This window comes from Colias eurytheme, chromosome 9 (genome assembly GCF_061535395.1).
Source record: "Colias eurytheme isolate Ceu_HAF_F1 chromosome 9, ilColEury1 Martin Lab GWU primary, whole genome shotgun sequence".
Lineage (NCBI taxonomy): Eukaryota > Metazoa > Arthropoda > Insecta > Lepidoptera > Pieridae > Colias > Colias eurytheme.
In genome coordinates, this window is record NC_142988.1 from 5,635,074 (window position 1) to 5,661,608 (window position 26,535).

The window sequence follows — 26,535 nt, forward strand, 5'->3', positions numbered from 1 at the left end:
GAGCCTTTAATAATCGAATGGTATTTTATAATTGTTGTCCAGTAAACCTAATTTTCAAACTTGTTCAAGGATACTTGAAAATGTTTAAATAAATCAATTTAGTAGAGTAAAGTTAGTAGGTAGGCGTTTTCGGACACAAGTAGGAGGTAATTATAGGCTTAAACGAGGCTTGATTAAAAGACTTGTTTGCAACATTCATATTATTATTTCCCTTCTAGAAACAATAGAAACAGTACACCGTACAAAAGCTCAGAATTCCAGGTTAAGTATTTCTTAGCCATAATTGTGGTAATTATGAGCAGTCGTAATACGAACACTTAGACTCGAGTTACGTAATTTAATACGCATTTTGTTTTTACACGGACTTGTTTCAGTTACACAGTTGATTTTTCACAGAAAACTTTATGTTGCATAGAATAACGCCGTGTTAATAGTAGGTAGTGAAAAATAAAATAACGAAAATTAAGAATCCAGACAGAAATATTCTCGGATATTTATGTAGAGTTGGCGCAATGAATTTAAATTAAGGAACGAAATCATTAATTGGTTAATTGAATTTGCTTTGCAAACTCATTACTTCTTTAGTATTTTTTGTCTAGATTATCAATAACGCTTGAATACGCGCCAAAAATATGTATACAATTACGTGTACAAGTAATAATAATAAAATAATTAAAAATAATTAATTAATTAATTATTAATTATATTAATTCAATAATTAGTGTCTGTTAAGTCACTTTGCTCATGTGCTTTGGCAAAAATTTAACATATAATGTATTATTAAAAAAAAAGACGGGTTGCACTCCGGGAGTGCCGGCAGAAGTGAAAACTTGATTATTAACGTTGAGCATGTTTGATATCCATCCGTCTTACGCTTTTCGATCAGGTCACGTGTCCTGACGCGAGTTTAAGATTTTATACCCAACGCCGCTAAAGAAGTTTTCACTTCAAAAAAACCTATTTATATTTACCCGTTATAGGCGACAGCACTTGCACCTCAGTGCGTCCAGTACTGCGTCCCTGTAACACGCGGTTCCGTAGTGACGCGATACGCGGGTCCGATACACGCATCAGAGACAACACTAGTTCCGTCACTTTGAGCCACGTGCGTCGGGACACGAAGTAGGAGACCCGACCTGAGTCGTGGTCTTTGGCTAGGAAACGCGCGTATACCTGTGGATATACATTTTATTAGGCATAATAATAAACATGTTATTATTATGACGTATTATTTAATTTGTTCGTAATATGATAAATTAACTATGTTATGCGGAAAAATTGGTGGGCGAAAACGACTATTTCTATAGTTTTGTAATGTTTTTAAGATATTCGAGTTCATTCCGGACTAATAAAATATAACTCGAAACGTAAGTCGTCAAAAGCTGATACATAAACACTCCAAATATCATCAAAATTTGTTCAATAGTTTTTGCGTGTTCGAGTACCTAACAAACATCCATACCAATAACAGATAATATGTCATGATATGTATAGCATTTAATAATAATATAGCAAGAAAGAAGAAAACAACGATATTAATTTAAAATAATCTTCCGGTTACTCTTCAATATAACAAATTCTATCGAATAAAAATGCAAGAAAAAAAGATATCCCTAAAAACAGGATCCGTTTGATAGAGTGCCAAATTCATATAGACACTTCAAAGATCCGTTATTCTATTTTCTATAATATAGGAATTTAGGTGGATGGCCATGTTCGACTTATTTTGTCTAAAGCATAAATTGGCTAACTTCCAGGATGCAAAATGTGTTGACACAGATTACCAATAATTTATCGTCGTAAATAAAATACTGAAGTACACAGATGATTTATTGCACCGGTATCGTATTAATCGATTTCTGAAGCTATTAAGCTCTGCTACAATTTAAGCGAAAAATATCTAAAGCTAAGTATTTAGTTTCCTTCATTACTCACAGTAAATTGCTTGAATATTTATTAAGTATAAAGTATGTATAAAATTTCAAACGGACATTTGCTAGGTTAACACCATTCGGCTTCCAATTTGTCTATATCTAAAAATTCTATAAATAGAAACTTTTATACGAAATGACGATACATTTCAGTGAGAACTGCTGAGTTTTATCGACACAAGGCTAGGTCAAGTAAAGTTTTTATTGTTTTGATGTGACCTGATTCGTACGCTACTTACGTCATGGACTTAATATTGAGGCCTATTAAAAATTAAAATTGTCTTTTATATTTTTAGCGTTATTTAGTACAAACCTCAACGTTGCTTTGTTGGTATCTGAGCCGGCAAGAGCGCTGATCCGTCAAGGTATTAGGGCCATCGGGTCTGGTTGCCCCCCACCCCCTCGACGAAAGAGACCTTTTTAATCTGTCTTTAGCGTTCGTTTCATCTAAAACTTTCCAACCTGGGAAGAAAACAATGCCCCATCTAGGTCAATATGCAGATGGAATGTAGGTTGTACATTCGCGTATGAAAAAAAACTATGACGATTTTAACATTGTTTCCTTACATGAAACACGAAACGGCTCCCATCGGCCGAATAATAAATGGAACGCAACAGAAATGTTCAGAAAAACATTTCGTTTTGTTAACGAGCAATTGTTATTTTTAATACACATATGTTTTGTAGATTAAATAGAATGCGGCTTTACCTTTAATTTGTGATAGTCTATTATCATCCACGTCGATTTCGAGCGGGTATTCCGGCATCCAAACAGTGAATCTTGCTAGGCCGGTATATGTTCCATATTTCACAATCACTGAAGCGTTTGAAGATCCTCGAATTTCTGATCCATCCACATAGACGGAACTGCACGATGACGATACCTATTTAAGAGAAGAATGGGTATCCATACAAGTACGTACTCTAGGGCGTTAATGACCCTTATGGGATGAATTTTGTGAATAGATTTTTCTTTTCAGAAAGGCAATTAACCTCCCGTACTTTACGAGGCCTCGAAAATGTCCCTTAACATTTGACCTCTTGAGGAAAATTTATTGAGAGCACTTAACAAGTCAGGAACACTTAATTTTTCGTCTGTATACATTTTTCTGTGCGGAGAAGTAACTGATCAGCATTTTAATGACCTAACTAAGAGGCTTTAATATTTTTACTGGATGGTGGGTGCTTTTAGGTCGATAATGTGTAACATTAATCACTTAGCAGTTAGCACCTTGACACAAGTACGTGTAAGATGTGGTCATAAGTGTACTATCAGCAAATAGAGCGACCCTTCGCTCGATATGGCCTCCAATCTATTGAAGTGCGCACCCATTACGGCCACTATTAATTGTGTTACTCACTTTGAGGACACTCTCGTCCTCCGAGTGGCAAGAGCTCTGGAGCGTGACGTCAGCGACCTGCCCCGCTTGCGATACTATCAGCACCTTCATCGCTTGCGATACTTGGCGACCCGTGAGCACTGCTGTGTTTAACACCTCCCAGTTCTAAACAAATATTATGATATATAACTTTTAGTTTTGTCGCATTCAATTTTGCTTTATAAATGACAAATTTTAAAGAATGGGAAAAAATCACATCCCGGGCGGGATTAGACCCCATAGAATAATGCGGAATTAGATATATTACGCTGTACCGTGGTACAAAAATAATAATACAAAGATTTTTTATAAATCCTATACCCTCAATCAATTTTTTTTAATATTAAAAAGCGTACTATTCTTAGTATAATAATTATATTACAAAATTTGAAGTATCGATTATATTAAATATTATGTAAGTAGTTTAAATTGTTACGTATATATTTTTTAATGAAGCCTACGTTATAGACCTTGGATAGACGAAATAATGTAAGCACGAATCCTCTATTATCTTTGAATACGATATTCATACTACATTTTAAAGCTTGGGAACTTACTTGGGAAATTTAGATTCATTTCAACGTAATCCTCGAAGATTTTGTATTTTTAAATTTAACATAATATACACGAGTAAATTGAAGCAAAGAACATAATATGATAATAGAAAATAATTGTCACGACAATAATATAAACCACATTTAAGTGTCGGCATTTATGTACCCTAATTAATTTGAAAGATAACGGCTCACAATAACTTCTATATATGTTGCGGCAATAAAATGATATCATACTAATTGAGAGCACGCACTTACAGTTAGTTCATTTGTCGATTCATTTGTATCGGCTACGACTGTTTTAATTATCTGTTAGGTATATTCCATCACGAAATGAGTTTTGTCCATCAATGAAACCGCATGGCCGCTGATTGCCCGAAGGGAAACTTAATAACTGACGCTAATAACTTTAGAGAAATATTTCACTGATAGAAGTGTTTTCAATTTACGAGCCACACAAGAAGATTATTATAATAGCTTCATTTTATAGTCTGTATCCACTAAGCGGGTAAATTTAATTATAAGGAAATGGATCGTACGGTAATAACGTTGTGTTTTTTTTTACACATTATATATTATACCTGTTAAACGTTACACCTGGTAAATACTTAGAGGTTTAAATTATACTATGTTTTTTTATAATTTAAACTATTAATTATTTCAACATATTATATTATGTATGTTGTCTAAAATAGTTTAGTTTAGTTTAACCACAGGTTCTACATTCATAAAATATCAATGTGTTGAGGTTTGTAATTTAAAACCATCTAGGCGGATAGGTAAAAGGTACATAAAATAATACGGTACGTACTTGACTTGTTTCATTTGATACTTATTGATTTAATTTTAGCAATCTAGGTTAATACTCGATAGTGATCTTATCGTGTAACAGTAATAATACTAAAAAGCCAAGGTGAGTGTTTAAGTAATATATTATCTCTCAATACGATACCATTACAACCCAATTAGTTGGTAATCCTCAGTCAATCTAAGAACCTTTGAGAGTCAATAAAGATATCGTTATTGCGTTAATACCTTAAAAAGTGCTCTTCGTTCCCCTGATCCATTAATTATTGAGGATGAAACTACTTAATTTATCTTTACTATCGGTGTCTTAATAAATTGTGAATTTCGTGCGGCAGACTCGATCGAGGTAGTCGTAAAATTAAGTGAATTATAATAGCATGATAATCAGCTTAAATATTATCGTAGCTCATTGGAAACTTTATAACCGTTTAATGAGTTTAATCAGAAGTAACGAACTATGGTATTTTGTAATAATGATTTCAATAACTATGCAAAGATGTTATCATGTACTCAAAATTAAGTTATCCACTCATTAAAAACACAATAGGTTCTGTTTTCACTAATGATTTGTACTATTATATATTAATACTATTATACGTTTAAAATTTTATTTTTAACTCATCACAATCTTTATAAATAACAAGATTCATTTTTTAACCGTAAATGACATGTACTAAAATACATACCTTAGAAATCGGCAGGACAGCTTGAATATCATCCTTTTCAATATCCAGTCGAGTATTCACTCGATGTTCATGAGGAGTCTCTTCGGTAGTGGAAGTACCACTAGGTGTAGACGATACTCTTGCTGACCAGCTGATACGAGCTGTACCACGACCCGATTCTCCCTCTGAACCCTCAGCGTCACCTTCTCCTTCAGCGCCGACTTCCACTAACCATGTTAGAACTTCTTCCCATCCTGGACCTCCCGCACCACTAGTGTCTTCTTCGTCCCTGTATGGAATTAGTAGCTATTCAATATTTGAAAGGATTGCTGGAACTAATTTGTGGTATTGATTTTAGATATGCAATCTGATTTAGGATTATGATTGTCAAGGTAACGTCTTTTTGTTAGATAATATCTGGGATAGAGTAAGATTGACATATCTATAACTATAGCAATTAATCTCATTATCGTTTTATGTGCAATGTATACCAAGCCATCCACTAACATAATATGTATGTATAAATAATAATTAGATTTATCATTGTAAACAGGGACTTTTCTTACTTTGAATTACTTAACATTTAGTTTGTTTTAATTGTATATGCAAAACGTTAAACTCCATTTTAAATAGGCACTGTGCCAATAAACCCTGCCAAGAACGACGTGTTTATTGCAAATGTTAAACTAGTGAAAAATTAACAATGTATATAAATGAATGTTTAAACAATGACTGTATATGATTCAAAACAACATCTGACAATTTTATTTAAAGTTAATCAAAAAATTGATTAAATTCATCTAGTAAGGGCCGATTTTTCAATGCTTGGTTAAAACTTATCTGTCCAATAAAGTATTACACGATAATATTAAAATGTCACGTAAACTGTCAAGTACGGATAATTAGAATCCGTTTTTAAAATGGTAGTTTTATACATTATTCGACGAATAATTTTTAACCAAGGTTTGAAAAATCAGCCCTAAAAGAATTAACTTTAAATATAAATAAAATGAGTTGTTCGTTAAAATGACGAACAAGAAAAATAGGCTGTCTAAAATAACGTAGGTATTATTAGAAGCCGCATTTAAATTTTACTATCAAGTGAACAAAAGGTTTTCTCTTTAATGTATCCTCGGGGAAATTTACCGAGATCTGCCTAACTTTGTACTTTATTTAAACTTTATGAAGATAAAACTTATTTTCTCAAATTGCTTTTCTTCAATTGGAATGCGTTTCGTTTACTTTATGAAATTGTATCTGCTAGATACTATTACATTTTTATATCGAAGTAAGATCATTCGTATTAGGATTGAATATTATTCAAATGTTTCGTTTTGACAAAAATGTATATTCTCGTATAGGGCTGAAAATACATAATTTCGTGTTCAAATTACCCATACGAAATTATTTCAACTGTTTACTTTAATTTAAAATTATACGAAAATACGAAACTATTTCAACCCTTTTCGAATTTATTTCAACTGTTAACTTTAACTGAGTCACTTTTCTAGCAACTAACTAAAATTAGTTGCATTAGGTATTTAAATTCTCAAAGCTCAAAATAGGGCATACAGTTTAATTTTTCAATTAGGTAGATAATAATATATTAGGTGTCCGGTTAAAGCAGACATTTTAATAATTTAAAGATAATATTTACTCGAAAATCGATATTCGATTACCTACGTCCTAATAAAAATATAGACTTTACATTTTTGTGAAAAAGTTTGAGCATATGTTGAAGAACATTTAAAGCATTAAATTATCTTTTATGAGGAATATTTCAGTACGTTTATTAAAGAAACACTTACAGTTCTAGCCCACTATCGTCTCGAAGTGGTTGCTCAAGTCGGGTAGCTGTCACAGTAGCGCTCCTAGGCTTCACCTCCGCGGTCACCGCCCAGTGAGAGTTCGCCGCAGTCACACTCACCAACCTCAAACCAGATTTCACTTTCATCCTGCCAAAACAATCGTTTATTTTTCAATTTCACTTTTCATTAAAACAGTGGAAATGTTTTTTAATCCTCAATATTTGAGAAACAATAACAACGGCGTTCTCGCTTTGTTTAAATTCAGTGATTTTTTTCAGGCATTTCATTGTTTTGCATATTTGTTTCTATCCATAGGCAATCAAATAAACTCAATCAGCGCGAACAAATAACAATTATATCTTTTAACGTATTTACAAAGGAGGAATTTATGTAAACAATGAACGTGTATCCTAGCTTTACTATAATTTCTCTCGCAAATCCGTACACCATTACTGTTCTAAGTCACGTTCTTTATGATTAAAGATAAACAAAGGAAGGAATTTATTCAATTAGTGACTTGCAAATTTACTAAGATAGCAAGTAAAAGTCAGCTCGTAAAGTCAACAAAATGTTCGAACCGGGTCGAACGATCGGGAAGGAAAAAATCTGAAATTGTAATTCATTAAACAAAGCTAGATTGAATAGTTAATTATTTAAATTGCGATGTTCTTCCTTCCAACCTCTATTTTTTGCTTTTCGCCTTTGATGAAAGACTTTTTCCAATTACCTGGTTTGCAGATATTTGAATAATAGTTCTACAATGTTTTTTCTTTATAATAGAAAAAAACTTTCACTTTTTTATATTAAAATGACAAAAAATATCGAGAATTTTAAATGTCGCGTTGACCTGATTTTGAACGAAAAGTCAAGCACTGCTTAAAAGCTCTTCATTAACGTAGTTCTAATATCGAGTTGTTCTGGCTCAGGCTCAGGCAATAAACCTAGTTGTTAATTTTTCAAACTCATTGAACTATGAAGACATGTAACCTAATACAATAACAAATATCAAGAGCGATATTAGGAAGCTGTTACAAAATTGCCTTAAGTAAAAAATAATAATATAGAAAGCTATTTATTCCTTACAGATTCATAAGTAACTTAACAAATAGTTACCCACTTATTTGGGTACCAACATAATATTATGTAACCTCTTCTATATGTAGTTATTTTACAAAGTGTGTGGGACGTAGTTGATGTCAACTCAAAGAGGTTTTATGATGACAGCAATTTGCACGTCAATGTCAGGACTTAAGAGCTCTCTAAAGGCTCTTTACTATACAACCGTTATAACTCGGTAGCGCTGATTGGTATTGATTTTACTTGAAATAAGTAAACAAGGATATGGAAATATTTTCGTCTCGTGTCTCATTTGATACGAATTGAAATTTGAAAATAAATACATTAAATATGAATAAGATCGATCATAAAAATTAATTCAAATAAGGTTATAATTATTATTCATGAGTTATTAACAATTGATTAACAGTAAGCTAGTAAGTTAACATTTTAACTGTAATTAATTAGATATTTAAAATATTGATATTTAGAACAATACTAACCTGATTACTACATGTCCGATAGAATGGCTCGCATCTCGGCGCACCACAAAAGGAATGTGCAAACGAAAATGAGGATATAACGGTGCGCGTGGCAAAAGGAGTGCTGTGTCGCCTGCCCGAGCCTCTCTGTACCCAGCACGTGCGCCGGCCAGCGTCACAGTTCCCAAGGGCCAAGCGGGTTGAACTGACACTTTTCCACATACTCCTTCTCCAGTTTCACCACTATTAGCTTCTGCTGCACTATAAGCTAATTTAAGCGCTCGTGGAGGCCTTTTCCCCTTGCCGTCAGCGGGCCACCAAGCCGCAGGCACAGTCAACTCTGCAAGACATGCACCTTCTTCTCCTTCTGGGCCACATGTTGCGGTTAACACTTTTGATCCTAAGCTTGCATGTAGTGTTATGCACACTCTGCGAAGTCGTGAAGCAGCTCTACGCGCACCTCCTTCACCACCAGTGTGGAATAAAACCCGCAGAACAGGAGCATCGCGTGGTAATTCTCTGAATACAAGGTGGGCGGATACGTCGAGCCTGTGAGCAGTCGCGTCTTGTAACTCAAGTAATGTTGCGTTCCTTCGAGGTGGTTCTAACGGATCAGGTACGGCATATCGAGCCGGCACTGTCTGCTTTGTTGAAAAAGGCCCGTAAGTCGCTCTAACTGACGCCGGAGCTGAACCTTGCAGAACCGTGAAACGGTCGAGAGAAAGAAGGGCACCAGGTAGAGCGGTACCCATCGGCTCCGGTGGAGGTCCAGCTCCATTCCATCTCGCCGTGTGTTTGAGGAAAAATCCACTGTCTTTATTCTCGAAGTGGACTTCTACCGCTACCACGGAACCTGTGAACAAACAATGTAAGTGAATGCAACAATAAAATAACATTGTCATCACTAGTAAATACCGTGACATACGTAAATGCACACTTTTATTTTTTTGGTTGACAAGAGATAAAAGAACGCTTTAAATGTTGGCGAGCTTCCAACTGCAATCGTGTAATGCAGTGAGATATTTTGTGCCTCAGTGTTTACAAACAATTGAATGTATTATTAGGTTTTGTTTTAATTATGAAGGCTGTTAAAATCTAGTACAAGAAATAACAATATAATGAATTATGAATGTTTAGTACCTATTAATTTATTCTAGCCCTAAATAATAACATTTAGCGAACGGTAATGTAAATTTATGATTAGCATTCAGCAATAATTAAAGACTCATTAATATTAAAAGCGGGTCTGAATTGAATGAATAATTGAATACAATTTCTTTGACGAATGCATCGTCAGGCGTCGCATCGTCAGTCGTCTCACTGATTGCGGGGATTTGTGTCACATTCTCCAATTGGAACGTGTCTCTACGCTCTTCATTAAGTTCATTTTGCATTTGCATAATGATTTACAGGAATACATTCATAGCATGATTCCGTATAAATTTTTAATTAAACCTGAAAGTAAATAGTTATGTACAACGAATTTTATTCACAACTTTACTCTGATTACAGTAGGTATGTAATTAAGTTTGCTTACAATTAAATCAATCGTGAAAACTGCACGTATTTACCTTATAACGCAGGTACACGAGTATATTTATGTTCCATGTTTTTAATTTAATATGTAACTTTAAGAAAATTCAAAAGTCACAACTTATCAACTCACTTATTAACTCATGTTCACAAAGAATCGCCATTCGTCTTCTAAAGTAGCAATAAAAGTAATTCCAACTTCAAACACTTATTAAAACAATGTTATATGATAATAGTGGTTTCCTTGAGCACGGGAGGGCTTCATTTGCAACGGAATGACTCTTCAGAACACGCGCCGTAGAGCTCTCACCGTCGCGAGGATAGAGCACGTATAATAAAAAGCTTTAGCACGTGACGCGTTTAGAACAAAGAGTAGCTGGCTTTCAATCCCGCTAAGATATGATACTCTTTATTGCATTTTGAGTAATATTTTCCTACGATATCAGTACGTGTTCTAATTTTCCGTATGTTATTGTATTAGGTTCTGGCACGTTCTGGCGCGTAAATTTGAAAATGGAATTGACGTTTTTTAATCATCGATGACACAATGACAAAAGATTTATGAGGAATCAGTCAAGTTAATAAAAATAAAATTTTAATTTTAATTCAAGATATTGTAAATGTAGTATTTAAAAGAGTTTTAATGAATTGTAGTACCAATGATTGTATAGATAATTCGGTTTCATATTCAAACATTCAGGGCACATAATGTACAGACAAATAATAAATGAGGCAGATGTACTGACAGCTAATTTCTGAAATAGATGAGGTCATACTGTCATCATAATACGAAGCCGTAATAAATGAGCTAATATTTGTACGTTAATGAAATCTTCCGTCGCTGTACAGCTTTAACGTAATTAACAACCTTTGAAAGCTTTGTAATATACTATTTTAATTTGTGTATTACTAGCAAAAGCACATATTTATAAATTCCTTTGTAAACATAATTGTCTTATGACAATGTATGATATAAATGGTAAAACAATTCTTGTTAACACTAAACTCCGTCCCGCTTTTGTTATTTTAATTTGAGAACCCTCGAAAGTCGAGTTGATTAAAACAAAATTGGATCAGCCTATTAAAAATATTCAACTGAATACGATTTTTTATTTATATTATATCAATTATGATAAAATCTTCCAGTCTGAAATTACTAATAGGTAATAGACATTAATTTTTCCACATGTTCACAATTTTGCAGAATGTCGATAGCAAAACAAACAAACAGTTGTCTGGCAAGTTATAAAGTTCCACTTTTTATGCATGAAAAACCTAAAACTGAAGGAGAATGTCTCAGTGCCCTTCAAAGGTCAGTCCAATAAAGACGCATATCGCGCAGCGGTCACGCCTGCTTTATCTTGGATTAGGCTGGAACTTACCTATAGTATATTATATTATCTGTGCAGTAACGATCATGCTTTGTGCCTCACCCTAACGCCTATCGCCCTCTACGCTCCAATCGATCGGGAAAACTAAAGCCTTCCCGAATGTTCTCTTTTTACGACAACAGCAAAAGCAATTAAAACTGCGAACCGGGAATTTAACGAAGTGCGAATACTTTGTCGTAATAAAAATCTGCGGTTCTTGTAATTTGAGAATTGTTTTTCAAAAAATACTTACCTTACGTTATTAATACCTATTTTCTGTGTTCATTTTGACGTCTTCATTTTAAAAGCTTTTTTGTTTGCTTAGATACTACGACTATTTCTCATTATGAAATAAATGTCATTTTACACAACACGGCTTTTCATATTATAATAAATGTACTTCTTATTCATAATAATTCAGATACCATTACAATGATCACACTTGAAAACTACGCATTTTCAATTAATCGTTAACGGTCTAATGTAGGTACAATTTGAATGTTTCTTTGTAAAATACTGATATATTTCAACAAATAAATAATATTTCGAAATGTTAATCAAATTATAATTTCAGGATTCGTAATAAAATGTTATAGCTTGAGGCTAATCGTTTTGTTATTATCTCATCTTTTACCCGGAATGTAGCTGTAACAATATTCTTTAAACATAAGCCGATGGAGGTTTTCAAAATTTGTATAAAATAACAATAAACCGAAGAAAATCGAGGTAACAGAACGGCGCATAAAAAAATATGGTTCACCCTTCGTGCATGGCGGGGTGGCTACTAAATAAATTGCTCCGTTTCTTTCAATTTGAATAACGAAAGCCAACATTAGCATATTTATAGTACCACATTCAATTAAATACCTTCTGCCGTATTGTCACATTTACAGGAGGTACTGAAACGTAATTTGTCTTTTAAATATTATAAGGGAGAATAAATGAGAACCATTATAATATTTTCTTTTTTGTTCATAACAGACTCGTGAAAACAGTTAATTTTTATTATATGTAAGTGTTGTTACATATAATAAAAATTAATTTTTGTTTTTTAAGTTTAGTTTATCTAAGTCGTTTATGGTACAATTTAAGTGCTTACATAAATAATAATTAATATGCCTACTTAAAAATAGAGCAATGAATTTTAAACAGTGCACGAATAAAAACTACCTGAGCTATTTGTAAATCTTTGATTATGTTATATTTGAAAAAGTGCTCAAAGAACAAAAGCATTTGTGCATCGTTTACGATTTCGTAAACCTGTTTATGAACGATATTTATTACTGGTTAGTGGTTACAGCATAAAGGATTTTTATGTACTCGGGGATTGGCCGAATAACTTACGATTACGGTCAACGCTGTAAGAATCGATCTCAAACATTAGCTATCACTGTTACACATACTGTAAAAGAAAGAAACAGGTGAAAAGTCATGTGCTTATATTGACTCGGTTGTATGTTTGAGATAAATTTCTTGGAACCGTGCATTTTCTGAGTCATGCGATAATATTTACATAGTAATTCGATAAAGCTAACGTTCTTTATAATCACAAGAGCTTTTTTGTTTTAAACGATTATCGCGTAACAAACGCATACTATCATGAATTAAAACGCGTAATATACTGCTATTTTCTTCTCTTATCGAGCAATATCAAACAAGGAAACTTATTTATCGTTTAGCTACAAAGAATCACTCATCAAATATCTTAGGTCAATTACAAATGAAAGCTTTTTCACGAACGATTGTTAAAAATATTTACCTATTTACCTACTTTGTAAATATTGATATTCATTTGGTTAAAGTTCTAAGTGCAATCTATTCCACTAGTTACTTCATTATCTTAGATATTAAGATTTTGAAAATGTGCCATTAAGTTTTCAAGTCTGAGATTTCTGTATGCTCGCTGAGGCAGCATTATTTAGGCGAAGACATCTCGAAAATGTCTCCACTCAGCACATCAACCTCTTGAGAGTAGTTCAAGAGCACCACTATGAATTTGCTTTACCTTTTACATTTCTCGTGGTTTCTATTTGCATTTGTAATATAGGTACAATTTCAAATCATTGTATAAATTATAATGCAACATTATAGAAATTGCACTAATGTTCAATGGTTTGTTTCCCAAAAGGTATTCTAAATTCATTACTTATAAATATATAAAAAATATAAAGGACAATTTTCATAAACTATTTGTCACTATTTGTAATTTTAACATAGAGATAAACTAAATAGAACATATCCAGAAGTGGTAAAACCAGACATTACAGTTGCAGCTATCATTGAACTATCGATTGCATGGGATTATAAAATGTGTCAAACACGCTGTTAAGTTCTTAAGATAAAATCATTATAATATTATTTACATAAATACGTAATTAAGTATCTACTAATATCCTGAATAATTAAGGACACTAGAAAGAACAGAGAATCTATGTATGCATAGAAAATATCGCCTGATCCCTGATAGTTTGTCCGATCCATTCCAAGCTAAGTAGATTAGGGTCAATTACAAATGGAAGCCTTTTCACGAACGATTACGCAACGCCGTAACAAACTAATCGGCCCATCAGTTTCCTAGACAGATCACCCTCTTTACAAAGCAGTCTTGTTCACACGTCTGCATATTAATCCGTCTTAGCTCCAACTTGGCACACACATGCATCGACTTTTCACACCTAGGCCCTTAGGTCCAAGTCGTCTAACGGTGCTCTTTATCTGTTGTTTGACGACAAAGATTTACTGTACACCTGTTCGTGTGACGCACTGCAACTCATGTTTGAACTGTTGGGAAAGTTTTTATCACTCGTTGTGAACAAAAGGCTCGGTTGTGTACATTTTTAAAATTTGGTTTTATGGAAATGAGTCAGACGAAAGCCTCATTAAGTGGGAACGTCTGGAAAATGGTTTGTTTATAATTAGAAAAATATAACTGGCGCTTTTTCCCGTTTTGTTAACGTCTCTATAATAAGTTGTCGCGCCATCTAAATGCAAATACAACTGTGGCACCCCTTGATCTTTGTTTTCATATCCCTTATTTGTTGGGTCGCGGGATAAGGATTTGTAAGGCTTACTTTGGCGTATTGCAGGGTTGTTTTAATGACTCTAGATGAGAAACATTGCATACATTGACTGGAAATGAATATTGAAACGTGAAAAACATTGTAACAAGAAAGGTATTGTAAAATGTATGTACTTTTTGTTATATTTTTATATAAGTGTCGAAATAATTTAAAAAGTTATTAATACAAACTTAAATACAAAGTATAAAACTGTGCTTGAAAAAATATCCAGAATTAAGACGGAAGGGATCATTTTAACTTTTCTGCAGATTCCAAAGATAATCCGAAGAACTACGGACTGGAAAAATTATTAGAGTCAAAGGTCTCGAGAGAATAAAGCACATTGGTACGGTAGAAAATTCCATTTACACTTTACGTTATTGTAATTTGTTTCAGCTTTTGCTGGCACTGGGCTAGGCTTGGGTAGAAATGAAGCAAGAGTGTGCAAATCACCCGTGAAATTGACTTCAAGTCGACACTGGGGTCATATTTCGTTTTTAAAATAACTACGATTTTGCCCTGCACATTAAATCGATTTATTTATCACGTAGAAACATTGTAGTAAATGGCGTGATTTACTTAACTTAAAAGCATTTTGACATTGAGTAATATACTTTAAATTCAATGACCGTAGAAAAAGTTAAAAGTATCCATAATTCATAACTTGGATTCGGGGGTTGGTAAAGATGTCGCAAAGTTTCATATTTTAAGAGCAAACCGCCCCCGAGTGTGCCCGAGCGGCTCGTTTATCATAAATGGTAATTAATTAATTGGAATGATGTTATCATTTTGCGTATGTAAGTTATTCTCATCAATCATATTAATGTTCATAATTTAAAACGTATTACTTACTTTTTTTTTTAAATGTTTCGTTTTTTAATTAAATTTAAAATATCTTATTTAATACCTATACTTACAGATATTCACGGAATTTTTATTCATTAATACCAAAGACCAAAGGGTTCTTTAAATTTATTAATTATATTAAAAATAAACATATATTAAAGCACTCTATATTTCTGGCTTTACCTTGCTATTTATGTAAGCTTCATAGTTTAGTATTAGAACACGATAACATGAACAACACTCGTAATGCACACAATACCTTTCATAGCCAAATGTCCGTACTGAAAGCTAATAAGCCCGGTACATTCAAAGCGAATACGCATTAATGGCGAACTTGGCTAATGCAGGCAATATTGAGAGCATCACAGTTAAGCGTCGTTCCTCTCGCTGTTAGGTGATTTCCATTTTATTCGTGACACGTCCGGTTATGCAAATAAGGGCCGCATATAACGTTTGCGAGTTCACACGCCATACCATCCACTGGAGCTATCATGCACGTTTAATCCACCTATCACTACCCTATCATTACCATTTTCAAACGACTTTGTAGCGAAATGAGCTCCAATCCCGCTGTAACATTTAACCTGTGTAAAAGCGCCATTTCCATTTAGTTGTTTTAGTACAGAATATAAATCATCTTCAGAATTCTCGTTTACTAAAGGGAGTACCTATGTATGTTACATTTGTCCCCAAAAAGCCTAAAGGAGATTTTCAGTATTATCGAATAAAACCAACCCTGTATTACGTTAGCATTTCAATAGCGATGAATAAAAACAAGCCTTTATATGGATCCTTCGATATAAATATTGCATAACCACATAGCGCTAAACTTAAACCTCCTCTAATGTAAAATCGATCAGGGCAACAGATGTAGAAATACATCTGCGCCATGCCCCAATATAGAATACGAGTGACAAGACATTTTGCCTGTAGCTTATATTTTGTTTATTAAAGTTCCCGGAAAAAGCTTTCAACCTGAACCTGAACTTTTTTAACCTGAACTTTTGCAATCATTATTTCCAATTCCAATTATTTCCAAATAGCGGAAGATATTTGGATAATTACAAAGTAATCTAACATCACAAATTGTATACAAACATTACATGCCAACTCACAATTCATTCGTAACTAGCAGTTAAGTACAATTGGTATTGTTTCCCTAAACCGCAAATTTATCGTACACAATTTGGGTACTAAATAGTGACTTTCAAAATGTAAATGCTATTAATTGGTCCAGAGGCCGGCGTCGACAACTCTCAGCATACCCTGTGGAGTACAGAGTCATAGATAATGGATGTGGTTTTACAATAATTATCGACGTAGGTACCGTACCTACTATACCGTAGCTATTACTCGAGTATTTCAACATTTTACACCATTTTACGAGAGAATAAAATTATATTTAACTACCTTTTTAAGAGTCAATTTTCACTATCATTTTTTTTAAATTCACCACATTTATCAACTTAAAAATATTATAGCACTAAATATTTAAAACACGGTTGAAAAATTGTCAACATTTTTCTTGTTAAAAACTCATCGTCTAACACTGAAAATTCTCAGAAACGCTCCAATTAGAATACGATTCAAACACTTCTCAAACAACGGACGCTAGTTTCCAGTCGTCGAAATAAACGAGTTCTCAGGAATATATCTGGGAGAGAAAAGCGTAGTTCCGTTTACGTCGACATCACTAATGCACTCGGCTTAATCAAATTACTGCTCGACTAGAAGTGCAGTCCCGTTCAAAGAGTTACTTATTGAAAATCTTTCGTGATCGGAAATGTATGCAAAGAACTCCGAGATGTGCTTTATGAAGTTTGTAGGGAAACTTCTTGGAAGAATTTCATTTTATTGCGCAGTAAATGTAATCTCATTCTTATACTAATATTATAAGTATTGTACCTAATTTATTAGAACTTTCTTTGTGATGTATTTTACCGTGACTATAAGTAGGTAGTAGACCGGGAGATACTGACACAAAATTTCGAGTCATTTGTAACAGGATGGCGGTTCTACAGGGGTCTTAGTACGCAATGACAAAAAGAAAAATGATGGTGTGAACGCTGGTACCGGTGGGTTAGTCGCGTGGGCGTTAGTCGAACTCGTCGGAAAAATAGCGAAAGTCAAACGATTTGTAACACAAACATTTTAGAATTTACCGATAGCCCATAAAAAAGAAGTAGGCGGTAGTGTCATGCCATACTTTTCCGGTATGACTTACAGCCCGCCATACCGACGCGAATGTGTTGATTTAAAAAAAACAATTATTCAACCATTTGTACCAAGCTAACTTTTGCACAGGTAACCATCGTCGTGCAGCCATTTACGAAAATCGCCATGCCATACTTTTCGGACGATTCCAAATGGTCGCCATACCGCCGAAAATCTGCAAAATTTTTTTATTTCGCCTATCTTTTTGTACCAGTATTGCATTTGACTTTTTGGAGAGTATTTGATAAAATGTGACCATTATTATATTTGCCATACTTCTATTAGGGGGAAAAAGTGCTGTCATACTTGAAAAATAAATTTATTATTAGTTTATATAAGTGACGATTTCCAACACCTAGATCTTTGAAATTTTGTATTTATATTCGTTGATCCTCAAACTTACAGGAAAAATAAGTGCCATACTGTTACAAATCGTTTGACTTTCGCTATTTTCCGATGAGTTCGACTAACGCCCACGTGACTAAGCCGCCGGTACCAGCGTTCACACCATCATTTTTCTTTTTGTCATTGCGTACTAAGAACCCGTTCTACACCATCCTGTTACAAATGACTCGAAATTTTGTGTCAGTATCTCCCGGTCTATAGGTTTTCTGCCACCAATAAATTATTTTCATTAAATTTCAAAGAAGGATATATTAATTTATATCCAAATTCAATAAAATATTAATGGTTTAGCATAATAATTTTACGAAACGTAAAAAATAGAAACTTGTCACAGTACCTACAATAGGAACAGCTCATATCTCACATCTTATAACGTGTGAACGAGGCAACAGATATAGGTAAAAATACCGGTTTGATTCATTTTCTCGCCAGATTCTGTAATAAATGGATTCCATACCATTTTAAGATATATTGAGAAAGTAGACTTACAATTTACGTAGGTTGTAATGCACATAAATTATCTTATGCATTAACATTATTAAGTTTTAAAAGTATACATTTAATCATCTTAAACGTGTAAAGAAGATATATGAAACCAACGTACGAAACATAATCAATTTCTGTGCAATTCTGGCATGATGAAATTTGAATATTTGAATATTTGCATATTGCCAGATAGGTTCTTGTTCACATAACAATTTTCTCAAATGTATCATCCTTAAAAATCCATAAAGTACATACACATTAGACAATGTCAAAGACCATTATCTACTTTCGTAAAAGAAAAGACATGGTGCAATTTTAAGGCAACATAAACACATATAACGTATTCCGTATAATCTTATATTCCTTTTAGTAGGCACGTTTTCAAATAAGTTCTTTTTCAGGCTTAAGTAAATAAACCTCTCCAGTAAAGAGTTAAAAGTGGAGCTTTCCTGCGGATTTTCGAGGTGCCGTTCAATTCAGAGAATTTATGTAAATTGCACGTTTGCATTTTTCAACAAACAGTTAATTTTTGCTCTTTTTTAAATTTTAATAACCACGTTTCTACCTTGCTTTGTGGATTTCAGTTGCGTTTTAATTAAGGTGATTATTATGTTAATAGGCTAAAATAGGTGATATTGAAGAGTGTGATTTCCAGTTTATTAGGTAGACCATAGTTTAAATATTTTTTAATTGGAATTGATTTCAAAAGTATATCTACTATATTATGTACATTTTTATTGAATACTTAAACTAATTTAATGACATTATATTATTCCCAATGAAAACGTAATTACTTGCAATTACGCAAAGTTACAAATAATTTAGAGTTTTTAAATTATTTTACATTACCTGATTAAACTGTTGAAAATTACTCCAATAATTACTAGTGGCACTAAATTATCTTTATCGTTCATTATTACCTAGATAAGACAGCGTTTAAAAAATCACTTTACAATTATCTATTCACAAAGAAGGCCCTGGCTGTGATGCTACAACCATAAATGTTCCTATTCCACAAGCAACATATTTTATTAATGCTCGTTTATTTTCAAAGGTTACGTACCTGATCTGTCAGCAAGCTCACGAATGCACAGCAGGAGACCCTGATTTTAACAATATACAATTGCATTCGATGAGTTTCGATTAAACTGTATCCCATATTGAACTGAAGGAAGTGAAAGGGCTTTAGGTCTTCTAACAATACAAACAAACTTCATTATAAACTCAAAATATACGTAGATATACGTATGTGGATATCGGAAAACAGACAAAACAGAAAACAGTCCAATAAAATACAGTAGCAAAGTTCTATACTAAACGGGGACAAACAACGTTCATGTAACATCATGTGGCTCAGCACAGGGTAAGTCCCAAGTCGACAGTTTGATATATTAAGTTGCTTTGTAAGGTGAACGAGCAAACATTCGCAACTAGAGCACCTTCCGATAACATTTTCCCGTTGAGGGGCCACTAAATTACTTTTATCTCCCACGCGCATGCGGCACATTAGTGCTTTTTATCAACTTATTCTCAAAGGTTGCATAAGATCAATTTCTCACGGAACTCTGTACTAAATCAAGCGCTTCCCTATTACCAATAAAAAAAAAAAAAAAATCAGCTATAAAAAGCACATACACAGTACTAAATCAGCTATAAAAAGCACATACACAGAAGTAATTTATGAGAATTTAATTTTGGACACAGAAGTAATTTATGAGAATTTAATTTTGGAGAACGCTAACTTTTTCAGATTTTGGGTTAATCTCAAATTCATTAAATTCTCAAAATTTCGAAAAGGTTCGATATTCGATGTTCTTTCATTTAAGCAAAAAAATGAAATTCATCGGATTCGGTTGAAAATTGAAAGCACAGATTAAAAAGCTGTTACAATCCCTTAAATTCCTGCACCCATGTTTTACTGACAAGCTTTTTATGTGCTATTGTGTGCAGTAAGTATTTTCGATGGACAGTATATTATTTTCCGCCATAAAAATATTACAACAACTAACCAAACCATTGTTATTGACGTAACAACTTTGAAATTTACGATAATTGAAGCAGCTTGATGTGCCAGAAAACTTTAACAGTGAGTGTGAATCCAGTTACTAAATTTTGCGGCACGATACACACCATATTGTTTGGAACGTTATGACCGGCAAACGACATGTTTGTGAGAGAGTGAAGAAGGCGGCAAGCCGATAAAAAGTCCATTGTCGACACCACGAGGGTTTTGTAAATGACGGGAGGATGTTGCAGGATACGCGATAAAAACTGCGAACACCCTTACTTCGTACATGATGGAGCGTGTGTGCCCGAAACTTGCAGAAACAGGAAAATTGCTTGTCACTATAAAACGTTACATTGTTTCATTTACATATATACTTTACATGTAAGAACAAAGCGTTATAATAAACGCACAATATACGTTCCAAAGAAAGATGTTTTCTTACCGATTGCGAGACAAAGAAATCTCGAATATTTTTTCTTCCATTAAAACAATATCTGTCATGGGAGACAGCCTCGATTTATTTCCTTGTTATTTAACCCCATATGAATGATGTAACGAACGTTGAAATATAGGAGGATATCGAAGAACTGTTGTTTTATGCATCTTCTCACATACCTACTAAATGCATAACATGTTTCACGTATATGCCAGCATAGTAAATTATAGACTTTCATATTGTTAGAGCTATGTTTTTAGCAGGGAAATTTACGAAATAATAAGACAAGTACATATTCATAAATACGGAAATTGGTTGATACAAAGTAATAACTACGTAGGTACTTCTGCTGCAATTAGATAGTGGCAACGAAGATGAAAATATGAAATTCATTACATTATTCTATTCATTACTCCGCCCATACTATCGTCAACTCCAGATATCAGTAAAATACTCACATACCTACTCACTAAAACATCAAATACGTCCTTTCAAAACACAAACTCTGTGGTACAAAGTAGGTTAATATGAAATCGGTCAATCTATTGCGTGACTCGACAAATGGTTGCAGGAAACCGAGGAAAGTTTTACGTTTTCCTCTTTCCAACTTCAACCCGCCCCAGAACTTTGACATTTCTGTACGTACAACAGTTTTACAATGTTATATTACTTCGTTTTCCGCATCCCTATGTTATTTTATTGGATGTTGTGTCCATTATGCAAATACAAGGCTCGAACACGCATATAGTCGATCTATTCTTGGTTCCAGGAGAAGCTAATGGAGACCTGATAAAGTAATGAGGACTGGTTTTAGAAATATCGACTTCGACAAGCTATTTTTGTGAGGCTTTCAAGGGATTGGCTGTAGCTTGGGTTGATTTTTAGTTCACTTTATTGAATGAATGTCAGTATAATTAGCTTTCTTTCTCTGTTATTATAATATATCTTATACTTTTCCATCCTTTAAATTAGAAAAATGTTTGAATTGAATATTGTTGATTATCATAAATAATAACATACCTATAACAAAATATTAATTTAAAAAACAAATGATTATTTCTACTATCCAATTTTCTGTCTATTTGTATCTTGCAGCACTAGATCTACAATATATTACAAGCACAACAAAATTGGAATACCTAAGGTGGAAGGCATTGTATTGGTTCAATTTCCTAGAATGGCCTAAATTGAGACGTGATCAGTGATAAAAAGATTTGGGTATACGATATAACTGCCCTAACTAAATATAATGTAAAATTATGTAACTATATTTGGTATAGTTTAGATAAGCTTATTTAAAAAAATAGATTTTATCTAGATCTTCATATTTGTAGATCAGTTTGGTGGAATACAAGGAATACAAATACAAGCAGAAAGGTACAAATGTTGTTCGTTTTTATCGTCAACTTCTGAACTTGATTAGAGTAATTTAACACTATTAATATGCATACCTACATTCCTACAGATAACATAATAAAATAAACTTTATTGAATTGGTTGTTTTACGACGACACTCGGCTCACTATAATAGCCATTGTCACGAAACTGAAATTATTGATTAGAAATACCTAACATGCAATGCTCAGTGAGGATTTTATTTACGTAATACTGGGCGCACACCCGGTTACATTTAAACAAGTAATATTTAAATTAATCATAATAATAAATATACAGAGGGAATATTAGAGGGTTTTTTGTCTATAAAATAAAATAAATATTAGCCGCCGTTATACGTATATGTATATAAAAGTAAAACAGAAACGCTTATATATAATACTAGCGGTCCGCCCCGGCTTCGCCCGTGGTACATATGAAAAATAGATGTTGGCCGATTCTCAGACTTACCCGATATGCACAGAAAATTTCATGAGAATCGGTCCACCCGTTTCGGAGGAGTTTGCAGACTAACATTGTGACACGAGAATTTTATATATAAGATAAGATCTATATAAAAAGTACATTAACTTGCTAAAGAAAATGACAATTGAAGAAAAGCTCAAATAACCTCGAAATTGAGGAAGTTTACGATTCAATCAAAATTTTTGATATCTACGGCAAGACATTAATTTACTCCTGTATATTGCTTTTATGGTGTAATTTTACGAGAATATTTTTAGAAAAAGCTGGAGTTATTTCAGCCTGTTTACGGAAGTTTACGTAGCGTAGGCGGAGGTTTCATTTGAAGATATTGCGCCTGAACGCGAGACTTCTATAATATTCCCTGAGGCGGCCAAGATTTGCTGCCTGCGAAATGCAAAGCGAGATGAAAATTGTTCCGCCTTCATTTCTGCAACTTTCTTAGAATGAATACTAAATTAATGAAACAAATATGTACGTATTTTGTTTCATGAGTTTTCTAATAGGGTTACTTACTGATCAATCTCATGATACCTTTTTATTGAAAGCTTAATTAAGTCTCAAATCTGGCTAGATATAGACGCAAAGTCCAGCTTGAATGTGGGGACAAGTTAGTAGGACACAAAAGGCTAGTCGCCTTTGTGTCGAAATATCGATCAGTGCAACCATACCCAGCTTGCCCTACCTACTACCTCTACCCTGCGTTGAAACGATGAAGTTACTTTTGTCAAAAGCACAGGAATATATTGTTAAAATTGTCACTTCCTTAAAAAGCAGAACTTCGAAGATCTATACGTGCAGCGATTCTGTAACATCGCATTTTCGTACACGTCATAACCGCGTAGCGTGAAGCTTATTTACACATACATTACTCGGCAAGTCTGCTTACATGGATAATCTAAAAGCCTGGCGAAGTCTACTGTGATATCGACGTCGGATCAACTATTAAAGCTAGAAGCTAGGAGAGAGTATGTCGAAAACTCACTGGAAAACTTTAATTAGAAAATTTTCTTCCTTATATAACTTGGACGAACGTTCAATTTAATTTCCGAATAAAAATATCAATGTGACACGCGTAACGAATGGCTTAATACGACGCGTGTCATTCATTTAAACCAATACTCATTTTAATAATTCATTATTAGAATGTTTCAGAGTGAAATAAAACGTATTTCTGCACTATCTGCATCCCATTGTTGAATAATTCAGCATACCTAAAATACAATGCTACCAAATGAAAATCCCGAGAGCGTTGCGCGGCCGCTTTGCAAAATACCTAACGGAATGGAAGCATTAGCATTATAGAGCCTAAATAAAATAGAATGTAATTAAATGGCATGGCATGTCATCAATGACAATAGAAATGACACGTTTTCATAAAAATATCACAAAAAACCATAGAGCTCATAAGGATTAAGGAATAACAAATAAACCAATTAATCTGACCTCACCAACTATAACATTGCCAGTCCTGAATTTAGTTACTCAATTAAAAGACGCTAACGAGGTGAGCAGTGTTGAAATAAAGAGTAGGTAGGTACGTATATAAAAATAGAAAAATCGATACTTCGTTTCGAATTTTAACTTGTTCCAGAAGTGCACACGGCGTTTCTGAAAATAATTAAAGCTCTCTCTACAAAGTATTAAGTTCTCGGTAGCGTAAAAATAAATCTGAGAGAAGTTTGTTACTTATTAAAATTTCGATATTAAACGATATTCATCTCTCTCGTTTACTTACTAGAAAACTACTCTCATTAATATAAAATAATATCATGTATTATTCAGACCATTATTATTTATTAGGTACTAATAAACGAGCCTTTATTTAAAGGATGTGTGGGTGTGTAACTCAAGCCTTAATTGAGTTACATAACATTTTCTTTTTCTTATTCAATTCTGAATGAATTTATTTTTGCTAACGACGTGTCCTCGTGGATGGTTTCGTTTTGAATACTCAGGGGGAGAGAAGATTTCATCCCTAGGTTTCTACGTATCCTGCATACATAGCTATATTTCTTGAACGCCTCACTTCCTGGGCGTTAATTAAGCTTTAGGACATTTTGATCGTTAAATTAAATTCTTAGACAACGTTAAATAAGGCACGTGTAAGGCGCGGGACATATACAAGCGGCGCGGCGCGCATCGGGCGCGCTGTTGGCGTCCGAAAATGATATTTATATAGAGTGGTTAAATGCATTTTCTTCATGCATAATTTAGTAAAATTATGTTTTTTGTGCTAAAAGAGATTTGAAAGTAACGTTAATTTGAAAGTAACGATTTTGTTTTGATAATTCCTTGTAAGTAAATAGCGAGGATAACCCCACGATTGCAAATATATCTTTGTTGGAAATGTTGGAATTTACTTGGAAAATTTTATAGTACTTTTAAAGTAATTTTAAAGTAGTACTGGTGTAATGATGGAAGAAAAGAAGGTTAAAATAACACAAAATTTATATTGTACTAGCGGTCCGCCCCGGCTTCGCCCGTGGTACATATTTCGCAATAAAAGGTAGCCTATGTTCTTTCTCAGGGTCTAAAGATTATCTGTGCCAAATTTCATCAAAATCGGTCCAGTACCTAGTTTATGCGTGAAAACCATACATACATACATACATACATACATACATACAAACCTTTCCTCTTTATAATATTAGTATAGATAAAATATGGTTTTCAAACACAGGTTTACATTTAAACCATATAAATCTTATCATTAAAATCTCAGTTCAAAAGTATTTACAGTACTGATCATTCCACAATATTATTACAATTACAAATAAATAAAAAACACAATCAAAATCAGGATTATCTTTATTTCTGACATTGTAAATACATGGGAACTTTCATTATGCTCTTCTTCATTTTCACTTTCCCTACTGCCATCACCTGTGTAAATCATTTCATCGATTAATTCAATTCACCTTTAAAAACAAAACGAAGAAGGGTATGTAATAGCAGCTCTATATAATTCCACACAGAGAGAACACATTTTTGACTGACAGGCTACCGTCTCCTATAGACCGGGAGATACTGACACAAAATTTCGAGTCATTTGTAACAGGATGGCGGTTCTACAGGGGTCTTAGTACGCAATGACAAAAAGAAAAACGATGGTGTGAACGCTGGTACCGTCGGCTTAGTCGCGTGGGCGTTAGTCGAACTCGTCGGAAAAATAGCGAAGTCAAACGATTTGTAACACAAAAAATTTAGAATTTACCGATAGCCCATAAAAAAGAAGTAGGCGGTAGTGTCATGCCATACTTTTCCGGTGTGACTTACAGCCCGCCATACCGACGCGAATGTGTTGATTTAAAAAAAACAATTCAACCATTTGTACCAGGCTAACTTTTGCACAGGTAACCATCGTCGTGCAGCCATTTACGAAAATCGCCATGCCATACTTTTCGGACGATTCCAAATGGTCGCCATACCGCCGAAAATCTGCAAATTTTTTTTTTGTAAAAATTGTAACAGACAAATGACTCGAAATTTTGTGTCAGTATCTCCCGGTCTACTACCACCCGATTTGTTTTTGATTGTGTATGACCGTGAATTGACCTCTATTTGGATGCGATGGGGGAAGCGCGCCTGCGGTACGCCTGCGGTACGCCCGCGGCGCAACCGTGGCGTGCCGCCTCG

General features: G+C 33.8%; 1 protein-coding gene across 1 annotated transcript in view; it reads right to left on the reverse strand.

Annotated features, from left to right (window-relative positions):
• The window catches only part of dtn (transmembrane protein 132C dtn), a 54,826-nt gene that overhangs the window by 7,442 nt on the left and 20,849 nt on the right, over positions 1-26,535 (reverse strand). The window contains exons 2-8 of the mRNA XM_090105987.1: positions 8,704-9,535; positions 7,145-7,291; positions 5,358-5,625; positions 3,293-3,436; positions 2,641-2,815; positions 2,245-2,393; positions 972-1,173 (exon numbers count right to left, since the gene is read on the reverse strand). Of these exons, the coding sequence (XP_089962113.1) occupies positions 972-1,173; positions 2,245-2,393; positions 2,641-2,815; positions 3,293-3,436; positions 5,358-5,625; positions 7,145-7,291; positions 8,704-9,535 (1,917 nt within the window). The remainder of the gene's footprint in view (positions 1-971; positions 1,174-2,244; positions 2,394-2,640; positions 2,816-3,292; positions 3,437-5,357; positions 5,626-7,144; positions 7,292-8,703; positions 9,536-26,535) is intronic.